Here is a 12,784-nt window from a genome sequence, read left to right on the forward strand (position 1 = left end):
TCTCAGCGGTCCTATAAAATTTGCATCTGCTCGGTCATAGTAGGGCAACTTCAATCTTTTCGAAATTATTAGCCAGGGCTTCAGTATTACTTTCGCGACAATGTTACATGCAATTTTACATATTACGAAACTGAGAATTTTCCTAATTCCTCTCTTCATGGCATTTTTGAATTCGAAAATTTCAGGTTTCCTTTCTACTACGAAAAGTAGCCAAATCTGGGGAGTGAAATGTGGAAAATTAAACTTCAGGAAATCGTAGGGAATTTATTAGGTAAGCTTCGAAAACTGTGCATGATTGGAACAGTCACCCAGAGATTTTTTTAGCCGTCTTCAAGTAATACAACATTTTAGGCAGTATTTTGCTTCTCCGAAAGAACAGATATTTTACAGAAAACAGTCGTTAGGCGCAATAGAAAAATTTGCTAAATACTAGGGAATGGAGGATTATGTAGAGTACATCTTTAGAGAACAAGTGTTGAAGCCTATTTATTTGAACTAATGTTGACAAAAAAGAGGAGGATAGTGAAGCGATATGGTCATTGAAGGTCAGGTTCGAGCAAACCGTGACGCTGAGGTCCTTGGCGGAAGTTACAGGTACTAGATCTTGACCAAGGAAAGGTACTGTGATGCTACTGGACAACTTGTAGATAAGTTGCCTCACCCCAAATAGGACAAACCTGGTTTTTTCAGGGTTAATCAAAAGGTGGTTGGCGCAACACCACTCTGGAGCATGTTGGAAATCCTCAGCAGCTTGGCGTAGACATGAATCAATGTCTTTTGACGCAAACGAGAAATATATCTTAGTGTCGTCAACATAAGATTCGATTTTACTAAACCTGATGACTCCTGGTAGAGATCGTTCACGTACAGGCTGAAAAACGTTGGGCCGAGAATTGAGCCCTGAGGTACCCCATGTGTAATGGCGGAGCTCTCGCGCGCGCAGCACGCGCAGTGGAGCACCATGGGTAAGAAAATGAAGTAATGTACCCATCTGAGAAAATTTGGTAATCACGTGACCATACGCCCGACCGTCAGTCTTCATCTCAGGCAAACCAACGTAAAATAACTCAATCAGTAGGTATGGCAACCCAAATGCAACTCGAGGTTATTTTGGCGGGAAATCGCATAGCCACCGGCGTCTTGTAAAGCAGAGACAACTAAAGAGTCAATAAAAAAGAAAACGGAAAGCGGAAATTGTTTCCGTATCTGTGTTGTCTGCAGTATTAAGCTTAGATTAATATTATTGTCATGTCCACAATTTGGAATATAGAGCAAGAGAAAGACCGAGAAAAAGAGAAAGTAGGCGGCAGGCCAGTGCAGCTCAACCAGAAAAAGGGTGACAGAGATCTAGAGCGAGAGATAAAAAAGAGACATTTTTTTGTTGGAAGAACAACATGAAAATTTTGTAGCGGCGGCAACAAAATGAAAAATGCTAGCGGCCACCTATCAAATGCAAGGTGAAAGTGAACGGGCAGTGAAAAAAAGTGAACGAGAAAACGTGCGACATTTCTCCCATTAAAAGTGTAACTGAGAAGTTTCTGGAGGTTTCACGTTGTAGTCGTGCAAAACAACGGCAAAGAAATGCACAAAAAAGTGTGCTGCTCGTGCAAAGTTACTTTCTTGCTTATTAGACCTATTGTTGTTTTTCACCGTTCTCCGGCGTTGCCTTCACCGCTTAGCATTACACGATTCTATATTTTGGTTGAACGAACTATAAATATTATCGAGATCTTCGCTTTTAGCCCTGGCTAAATCTACGTATTAGTGAGTGGTTCTGACAGTGAAGTTGCAACGCGAGTGAACTGTTGACTGTTTGTAAGGTAACTTTAGAACAATAGAAGAGCTTTGTTGGAGGTACCCAAATTCTGTAATTTACAAAGTTTTTGAGAGTTGAATCGCATAGGCTTTCGAATGCTTTGCTCAAGTCAATAAGTGCCATTACCGTAATTTGCTTTTTATCCATGGCACTGAAGATGTGATCGCTTATTAGCAAGCTCAATGTTTCCGTCGAGTGGTGCATCTGGTTTCCACTTTGGTGACAAGTGAGACGGCTTTTGTGGGTTAAGTAGTTGTTAAATTGACCCAGGGAGATTCTCTCAGCTACTTTGAAGAGCACAGGCAGAAGAGAGATAGGCCGATTATTATTTGCTACTTCGTGATCCCCATCTTTAAGGTGAGGAAGCACTTCACCTTTTTTGCAAGCTCGTGGAAAAATCGGGAAAGTAAATGAGTCATTGTCGGCAGGATTTACTCAAGACAATACTTTATTACCTAGACGGGCACCTTGTCATAACCTGGCGCCTTGTTAGAAGGTAAGGCCATGATCACTTTCCGTACTTCCGCCCAGGACACTGGGTGGAATTCAAACACGTCGTTTTCAGCATGTGGCACGATCATGTTAGTAGGGCAGTAGCTGTTATTCAACCCGTGAGACATAGCAAGTTCAGCAAACTCACTTGCTACAGAAATAAAAAAAGCGATTAAATTCGTTCGCCAGTGTGCTTGCGTCTTTGGTGTATTGAGCACACCGAGTAGGCTTACTTGGGAGCGCGCGACGTATTGTTTTCCACATGGAGCCACTGCTGTCTTTGTTAACGATCACTTGTTTATTGTAGCATTTGTGTTCTGCCTGCCTTAAAGATTTACGTTTTATATTATATCCCGTCGTAGACTCATGAACGCCTGCCAATCCTCCTGGGATCCGCTCTTCCGAGCCCTCCCGTGGAGTCTGTTCCTTGTCTTTATAAGTTTCTTTATCTCAGAAGTGATGGATGGGTTTTGTAAACGCTTCAATTTTACTGTTTTTATTGGTGCGTGGTTATCTAAACAAGTCAGAAATAGGTCATTAAAAGCGTCAAGTTTCCCGTCAACTGACTCCATTAAGTCCACGGTGTCCCGAGGGATATGAGCAATATCATTGCTGAATTGCCCTGCTCTATAGTTCTTAAAACTTCTTGTGTTGATGTAGTTTGGAGTTTGTTTAGGGGCTTTGATATTAAGGACGACATATACTAGGTAATGATCACTGATGGTAAGGTCAACAACACCGCTTGATATTACCAGGTTTTGGTTAGATGCTCTGGGCGATCGAAATTCGAATAGTCACAAGCTGGATGAAGTTCAGGAGCGGAATGATGAAAAAGATTTGCATCACAAAAAAAACCTACACGGACTATGCCACTCAGTAAGCCTGTGCACCTAGGTTAGTTCAAATTCCGGAGTATAGAGCATTTTCACTCACGGGGTCAGTATCTTTGCAAATTTATTGGAACAAATGAAACCATCTATATAAGAAAAGAGTTCAACTACCACAGGACTGGTTTGTTACATCAACATGGCGGCCGTTTCATTGTTCTCAAGGGGTTTAAGGCCTGGGTCAAAGGTGTGTTGGGGGCATATGAATGATTGGCAATATCTCTCGCTAGGAGACCTAGGACAAAATTAATTTTTCCCCAAAGGTACATCTTGAGGTTTTCTTGTACCTTAACGTTTAATTATGGTTACGTGACAGGGCACATGACCAAAAATTGAAATTGAAGGAAATTGGCCAGATTGTGGCGAATTTTCTTTGTTTAGACAAACAAATTGGCATTTCTGAAAGAGGATAAAGTTACCTTGCTTTCTATGTTTGGACTGAATGTACACGAAGTTTGAAATTAAAGTTTTAAATAATTCAGGGTTAAATTTGGGCATTTAAAATGGTCATTCCAAACGTGAATTGTTAGAAATATTTAATATGAATTAGAAAAATGTTATTGCTCGATTTGTTTTCTTAAACCGGCCACCAATTGGTCAATAGTTTACAATTTGTAGCACAACGGTCACCTGATATATCACGTTACTTATTCAACACAATAATTATACTTTAAAATGTTAAGGACAATGAGTTTTTTAAGTGTGCCAAATTTTGATTCAGCGCCATCATCTATGCCAAAGTTATAGCCAATAAATCATTTTCCACAGGTAAACCCCTTAGTCTCAGGTTTTAATCTACTTGAGTTGTGGAACAACAATATTGCCGCTGTGACGTTATGTGAAAACGCTCCATTTCTATTACAATACCGAAGTGTTCGCACGAGAATATTTTGCCGTTAATTATTGAAGAATCCAAGAGAGGTGACGCCTTTTACTTGCTTATTGTATTAGAGTGAAAATAACACTGGCTATAACACTCAAAACAAAAGTTTTCAAGCACAAGAATGAAAAGAAAACAATAAAAAATTATCATAACAAGGCAATGTTAGTTTTCTTAATGAACGACATTCATCAGCATGAAACAGCTCCACAAATCAATTCATAGGATTTTTTCAATGTGGCGAAAAAAAAAAAAAAAAAAAAATCGCGCTGCCGACAGGAAAACTGTCAAGATCAGCAAAAAAAATCACGAATTAAATTTTTCTCATTTTGTTTTTTTTTTCTCAAACGCAAATTTCGTTGCGTGCTTCAGTAGGTGCTTTCGTCCAGATACCAGTTATGTCTTTCAATCAACCTGGCATACATATAAACAAAATGCAAAAGTATGGGCCAATCATTACATTATAAAAGGATTTTGCTGAGGACACACTGAGGTTTAAAGCTATATTCCTTAGTCTATTTTAAAGAAAATTGAACTGGAAATATAGAATTTTCAGATAGCAATGAAAAGCGTTTAAAGACAATGAAAAATGTATTTTTTAAGTTACATAGGTTTTATGTCCTTTCATTGAAGGCAACGCGATATCCTTATAATTACCAAAATATGACATGATTTTATACAGACTTACTTTCCTAACAAACAAAAACAATAACAACAGCAACTTGATGACCCAAAAGTGTGTTTTTATCGGGATAAAGGCAAGAAAAGCAAATTGCATGTCTGAATTATTAGGCAATAATACATGTTAACAGTCAAGAAAGGTGTTTAAAGACAAATTAACCTGACGTTTGTTGTTTAATAACTTATGACCGTTTACTGAAAACAAACTCGACGATTTAATTACAGTTACCAAAATATGTGCACGGCCTTTTCGTCCTGAAAGTTTGCAACCAAACAAACTCAGTTTTAGGTCTTAATGCTACCCTTTTTTCATTAAACAGTGCCGGGTAACCAATGGTTTAATTAAGAACAAATTATTTAAAACTATTGTTTAGTAGATGTATTGTTTATATACTCAGAGCAAAGCGCTGCTATAAAAAGTGCCAAAATGTAACTTATGTTCCAGCTGTTTCTTATCGTGAGAAATAAGCCGACGTTTCGCAGCGCCATCAAGCGGTTTTCCCGCCAATTGAATTCTGAGGAACGAGCGCAGAAATTCCATACTGATGAGGTGTCGCTACTCAGGTGTGTGTAGTGCTTCTGATTGGTTGAAATCCTGTAGTGTGGCTATTGAAATGAAAACTCTTTTGCGGTAACTTCACCTCGTACTATTGTTTTATTAACATTTTAGAAAACAAAATTAGAAATTTTGTCGAATGATGACTTTGGCCGCTTTTGGCAGATAAAAGTATAAAGGTTAGAAATATGTAATTACAGCGAACTATCTGTACTGATGACAGACACCGTTGTGACGAATCCGTGGATTCTGTTACATAAAGTTTTCATTATAACAGAGCTTAAAAGAAAGCAATTATCAATTTTATTATTCAACTCTCAGTTTTTTTTCTCTAGGAAGGCATCCTTCTTGTAAGAGTCTCTGTGAAACAAGAGTTGACTGTTTTAACAGCACTCTAAGGTTGTTGGCAATAAGTCGTCTACATTTCGGGTATTGTTATTATTATTATTATATTATTATTATTACTATTGTTATTATAATTTCAAAAACTTAATTTAATGGCGATAGTTTAAAAATTACCTCACTCTCTGTGCGAAAAAAAATTAATCAGCAGGGTCATGAAATAAAGTGTCGCGTCTTAAACAGAAAAGCGAAATGAAGAACTTTGGTCCAAAAAAGGGTCTAAGCTTGAAGGCCTCGGAGGTACATCTAATATTTCTTGAGTGCACCACCCCCGGGTTTTACCGAACTGACTGTAGTTATAATTAGGTGCGGGGTGTGGTCATGTGCACTTGTGAACAATTTAACTTTTGATGACAGTGGTTGACTTGTCCACAAAAAAAAAGAACAGGAAAGAGAATAGGAAAGTTTCTCATTTTCAGCCGTAAATTACAAAAACTAACTACTAAGCAAGGGCATAAGTAAAGAGAAAAAAAGCATTGTAAAGAAGTCTTATTCATTCAAAATGTTTCACCGTTTTTGATTGGCTTTTAATTCCCCTGGCTAATTTTCCAAAACCAGTGGGCGCTGATCATATTTGGACCATGCGGGTAAATATATACTTATTGACGTCAATGATTAATATAGGCAATATACAGTTATTGAGTTCACTCTGCTGAGACAGCAGCGTGGCAGCTTAGTTAGCTATTTTGGTATAAGAACCGCACTCAGTAGCTAAAGAGTTCACGCGCACTCAGTTTACAGTAACAAAAAAAGCAAAAACGAAGCCCAAACGAAAAGTGGCTCAAATCTTCGAGCAGACAATTTCTCTTAAAAATAGATTCCATTTTGCTTTGCTTCAGCAACACACTACAGAAAGCGTCCAATTGTGGTAAGAACATCACGTGAGGCACTCGCCGGCAACTGGTTTGCCATTTTTTTTTATTCCTAGCACATTTGGACGTCATGACGCAAAATGGAAGAATTTTCTTGTTAAATCAAAGTTACTAAATCGATATCTTGAAGCAAGAAATGCCCTTTATTATCTTTAAAAATGCTTTTAATTTACAAAGTAAACTTTTGAAAATAAAGGCGTGATACTTGGACTTTAATTATTACTATTGATTCTCCCGTAGCTTCGGCGGCTGAGCGTAAGCAACACAATACTGCACAGTATTTGATATATACTAAAATAATTATACACCCAATCAATCCGTGCTTCGAATTTTCCAGTTCTCATAGAGTACTTGGTATCAATGCTATATCGACTCTGTTTTCCTTGCATCAACGCTCTTGTTTTGAATTGTCCGTTTTCAAGTCATGCATTATTAGCACAATAAAAACGAATATAAAGGTAACTTTTTTAGTCCGCTTGTCCGCTTTGTCTTAATTTTGTGCCCAAAGATTCAGTGGCGAACAATGTCTGAAATAAAGCAAAGGGCAATTAAGTTCTTGAGTGGAAACGATAAAATATATATTATCTGATAAATTACAAACTTAATTTATGCAATAACTGCTGAAAGGTAGAAGTGGATAAAATATGTCATGAAGATATTAATCATCGTGGATAATGTGTATAAAGGGTTTAGTTTGATCGTTTGTCTCACGATTGTCTCTTTGATATTGAGATCGACGTTTCGACCGCACAATGTGGTCGAAACGTCGCGATCAATATCAAAGTGACAATCGTGAGGCAAACGATAAAACTAAATCCTTTATAAATAAAATATGTGACTTTTTAGTCTTCCCTTTTCCCACCAATATAAGATACACTGTAACTCTTGTAGTTCAAGAATTACCCAGCGTTTATTTATTCTGGTGCCTAAGAAATCGGTGATCATGTGTGCTATGCGTTAAAATAACATGGGTCAGTAACAGATCAGGCTGGTTTTTAACTGTTAATGACGTTTATCGGCTCTTACGCTATTACTGACGCATGTCTCGAACATGCGAGAATGTTGTTCATTTGCATAGTAAACGTGACTCGATCTTTAACTTTCACTGAATACATGAGCACCAAAATTATACACTGCACACTTCGGTCATTTCTTTACTCAGGATTTTGGTCACAGGCTGTGCGTATATTTTGTAAGTGTCTTTTTGCTACTCACACCCTAACTGGAACGTGATTTTACCGTACTTATTAGCTTCCCCTTGTTCTATCTTGTTAAATTTTCTGAGGGTTATCATTCGAAATTGTGGTCGAGAAATTGATGTTTATTGAAAGTTGATTTGAAAATTTTGATAGCTTCAGTCACGTGGATCACTGGTGGTTTTCCAGTTCAGTGAAGTTATTTCCTTTGTGTTGTTATTGGGATTAAAATCCCACACACGAAAACAGCTTAAGGATTCAAAAGCTTTAATGCAATACTTTATAACAATTGTTCATCTTTTTTCTTGTGTGTAACTATTACCAGTGAGCTTTTTGTGTGTATTAAGGCCAATAATTGAAAGCATGAGAACAAAAAACCAAAGAGCAATATATCTGAAGCATTAACAATATAATATCTGTTACGGGTTAGTTTGAAAATTCATTATACTTATTACGTTTAGAGAGACAGAGAGGAAGAGAGCTCTTTCCGCTACTGGCTGAGTCGCAATCCTAAGGGTAACGAAAAAGATGACAAAGCAAAACAACAACACAAAATCGATCACAAGTGGACGAAAAGTAGTGCTTTGATTTTTAAACTTGAAGTCAGATGCAAGACCATCAAAGGCTGGAGCCACAAAGACTTTTAATTGGCCTTTAAAACAGGCCTGCTACTGTTCTGGGGCTAGTGAGTTTGCTTGGGTCATTCATTTATTGTCTCTTTAGCCAATTAAGAAGCTCGTTCTGAGTTCTTCCTGCCCAACCTACAATACAATGAAGACGGTCAATATCAATAATCTTTTTTTAAATTGAAATGTAAATCATTCAACTTGCATCAAGTATTTTCACGCGAAAGTCGAATAGTTCTAGGGAAGGAGTAAATGTTGCTCAGAAGACAGTGTACAGTGTAGGCTGAGATCACATCCACAAGAAAAAAGTGAGGTCAGCGGACGTAAAAAAGTAGCTTCTGACCACTTCTAATGGCGGCCGTCGTCGGTCATTACAATTTTTGGAACATAACAAGCGAGAAAGCTTTACAAGATGCATGGCTACATTTAGAGAATGTCAAGCCTCTGTCGGCTACCAGTTCTGTTCTCTCGATAGTCATGGCGCCCATAATAGTGCTTGGCAATTTGCTTGTCTTGCTGGCAGTTTGGAAAGATCCGCTAAAGAAACTTCGATCATCACCATCAAATTTCATTTTGGTCTCCATGGCTCTCGCTGATCTTTCGGTTGGGCTTGTTGTTTGTCCAATCACGGCGTATTGGGGCTGGGTAATATTTGAAAAAGGAACATCGCCTTTTGACCTCTCCGTAATTTTTGCCATAAACGTGTTTTCGGTGAATGTCAGCTTTGGCCACATGTTCCTGTTAACAGTGGATAGACTTTTCGCCGTGGTTAAACCGCTCCAGTACCGTGTTATAATAACAAATAAACGAGCAGTTATTGCAAGTTGTGTTTGCTGGATCTATTTTTTGGCATTTGGGTGTTCATTCCTGATGCTGAGGGATCATTTTGCCATAATGGGAGCTGTCTACAATGTGCAACTTCTCTCCATCCTTGTAAGCATGCTCATAATGTACACGGTGATCACGATTCGATTACGTAGGTATTCAAAAACAAGAATGAATAAACCAATTCATTCTCCAAACAGTCTTCTCGTTATCCTCCAGAGAGAAAAAAGGCTCTTCAAAGCAATAAGAATCGTCATCTGTGCATTTCTTATTTGCTACATGCCCTGGTTTATAGTTCAACTATTGATATATTTGTGTAAACCATGCCACCCTCATTTGGCTTTGCTTATGATTTTCTTTGGATTTTCGGGCAGTTTAACTTACGCAAACTCGGGCTTGAATCCAATATTATATTCATGGCGGCTTCCAAGATACAAGGAAACATTCAAATACTTTTGGAAGAAAAGAGCTTGGAAAGGTAAGGCTCAAACAAACAAGAACAGCAGTGAAGAGGTTAAAAATACAAAACTCCAGTAAAAAATTAAAGGAAGTTCCTGTCCAGTAAGTCTTCTTGTTCACAGAACATAATAAACGAAAATGCTAGTCAGTGTGACTTCAAGGGTCCACGCATTTTATAGAGGAGAAGTGTAGTATAGCTATCTGAAGGTAGTAGGTTGATCTAAAGTTGGTTATTAAGGTGACGCGTTAAAATCCAAGGCCCGTTTGTTTAAACGTCGGATAGCGCCATCCGACGGCTAAATCACTCTCCAGCGGATACTGAGTATTAGGGAAACCAATTGCATTATCCACTGAATAGAGATTTATCTGGTAAATAGCTTTATCAAACTTTGGAACTAAAGGAGCCTAATTGCCCTGTTAAGACCAAAATCTCTGTTTTAAAACCCGATGACAATAGACCACTGAGACTTTTAATTTTTCCCTCATCTATATAACAAATTCTTGAAATTTACCAAAGGAACTATATATAGTACCGTCAGTACAATAGCCCTAACTTAAATGCATGTTTGCGTCACAGAAGCAAATTGCACCATTGAACCTCGTTTCGAAAATCGTAATAAGCGAAGCTTTTTTTTGGTACTGAAATAAATTCCCACGATAGTTGTTTTTACAAGAATGCTCTTACGCAAAGAGTGCTAATGTAAAGAATGTTCGTAAACGAAATGAATTTTGCTCATCTTGCCTTGACACGCAAAAGGCCATTGGTATATGCTTTTTTATATAGATTTAAACTTTTTACATATATTTATATATTTATCATAGCAAAAACCAACTTTTATAGTCCAATTGGCTATGATGTCAGAAATAATTAATATGACACTAAAATTGACAGAATGCTTCAGGTCTTAGTAACTGGAATGTGCACTCCATCGCGCGCGCTGTCTTTTTCGCGAGAGATTTGGTAAAGCCACGGGTAACCAGGCCCTGTGACAATACATACCACAGTACGATTTCTGAAAAACTACAGTGTTTGTATGATGTAAAATTACGATCCTAAAAGTGGAGAAAATACTTAATAAAAGTTAATAAAACTTACTCTGCAGTTAGCTGTTGTTGCCCTTAATTCTCACGCGAAGTCTCGCGATAATCAGAACTTAAATTATCCCTCCATAAAAGGTCGTCGGCAAAAAAAGAAATATCACACACCATTGTAACCTTTTCAACACCACTTTTTCACGAAATTGGTACCGCGGCGTTAAGTATTTTGAAGTTTATCAATTCATAGATACATAGCAGTTTGAAAACTGAATTGCGTATTTACGTTACAAAAATAAAATTATAGATCTAAACATTATCTTATCTATCTTAATTGAAAGGAATAAAAAAGCTAACAAGCGATGAGATGCTAAAAAAGGTTATCGAAATATGAAATTCAAAAACTCTAACCTATAAGTTAGTTGCTTTTTAAAGACATGAAAAGATAAAAACTATTCTTAAAACGGTCTGTTTTAAAACGTGGCATGTTAAAAGGTCGCTCGCGCCTTAATGAATAAGTATAGATTCGTGCTGTGCACGTTATAACTTATAAAGACGGTGATTGTTGTCGTTTACAATTGTGTGAAAAAGTGACTCAAATGTTTTGTCATGGTGGGTTGCTAATTCCTTAAAGTTCATAATAACAAAAGCCTCATGATAGTTAACACCGGGGCAGATGATGGACATTACTCTCTTCTGTATAAGTTCCAATTCTTGCATTAAATATTTAGGCAAACGGTCAGTGTAAAACGCAGACTGCGGACTGCAGACTGCAGACTGGGCACCAGGGGTAAAATGTAGACTGAGTGTGAAATGCAGACTGCAGACTATACTAAGAGTAAAACGCAGGCTGGGGTAAAATGCAGACCGAGCATAAACTGAAGTCGTGGAAGGGTTTAAGGGCAAAAAAATCCCGCAAATACATGTAGACTAACACTTACTTGATGACATCTGCTTTCACAAATCCATTCCTTTCTTCTCTGGAACGTCGTCGACGACCCGAAAACATAATCGCAATCAACCATCCGAGAGATTTCACGCTTCAACTTTTGATGCGAAGTTTTCGATATACGTGACCAGGGACCGTGAACCGGTACAACACCACGATGTTTACGCTTAAATGAAAGCTGCTGACCCAAAATACTGTACAGGAATTATGGCCATAAAAACGATAGTAAGTCATTCCAACAACAAAGAAAAGATGTTCTGCAGGAAATTTGGATGACCTTCTATGAAAGTATTGCAAATCAAGGTACGCAGACTTAAGCTTTTCGGATGTTCATTGAAACTTCTGGCGAATATGCAATTCACTTCGAGTAGGCAGCGAAGTGTGTAACTGATACCGGCTAGCTATTTCACCGATTTGAAGAAGAAGGAGCACAAATGTTTAAAAAAGTCTACAGTCTTTATTCTGCATTTTACCCCAGCCTGCGTTTTACTCTTAGTCTGCAGTCTGCATTTTACACTCAGTCTGCATTTTACCCCTGGTCCGCAGTCTGCAGTCCGCAGTCTGCGTTTTACACTGACCGTTTAGGCAAACTGAAGTGAAAGGCCGGTACTGCACAGTCCATAATTGATCTAATACAACTAGAGTAGAAGAGCCCTAAATCAGTGCGAGTAACCTTAGCTCTCTTAAGTTGTACCAAAGTAAAGACGTTTGGTTCCCACAAAAAGGACTGAAATAGATATGTGGAAACCACAGAAGCTTACCTGGAGCTAGCGAAACGAATCCAGCAGACTTTGTGAAACTTGAAGAAGAAAATCCAAAAATGGCCGGTACGACTAGTGCCGAAACGCGTGGGCCAGCACTGTACAAGGACCTTACTGGACCTTACTGGCCCAAAGAAAAGCTCCCCCGCTGTAAAAGTTTGCTTTCCACATTAGCCAATCGCCAATCAAATCCCAATAAAGTAAGAGGTCAAGTTTGAACCAGTAAGGTCCAATATGAAACCAGGGTTCCCAGAGGACCTTACTGGAGTAGCAGTGGATCTTATCTGGTGCTGGCCCATTTAGTAACTTAGTCCAGAATTCTACCACGAAAACCAAAAATATTATTA

At 38.1% G+C, this 12,784-nt stretch overlaps 1 protein-coding gene across 1 annotated transcript; it reads left to right on the plus strand.

Moving 5' to 3' along the window:
* Positions 1-8,656: 8,656 nt before the first annotated feature.
* Positions 8,657-10,787, plus strand: LOC140934984 (adenosine receptor A2a-like). Its single transcript, XM_073384537.1, has one exon. The coding sequence runs from the start codon at positions 8,760-8,762 to the stop codon at positions 9,768-9,770; it is 1,011 nt and encodes a 336-aa protein (XP_073240638.1). The 5' UTR covers positions 8,657-8,759; the 3' UTR covers positions 9,771-10,787.
* The last annotated feature ends 1,997 nt before the right edge of the window (positions 10,788-12,784 follow it).

The sequence above is a fragment of the Porites lutea genome, chromosome 4 (genome assembly GCF_958299795.1).
Source record: "Porites lutea chromosome 4, jaPorLute2.1, whole genome shotgun sequence".
Lineage (NCBI taxonomy): Eukaryota > Metazoa > Cnidaria > Anthozoa > Scleractinia > Poritidae > Porites > Porites lutea.

Coding starts and splice junctions, on each gene's coding strand:
- LOC140934984 (XM_073384537.1), top strand. CDS start 8,760: ATGGCGGCCGTCGTCGGTCATTACAATTTTTGGAACATAACAAGCGAG.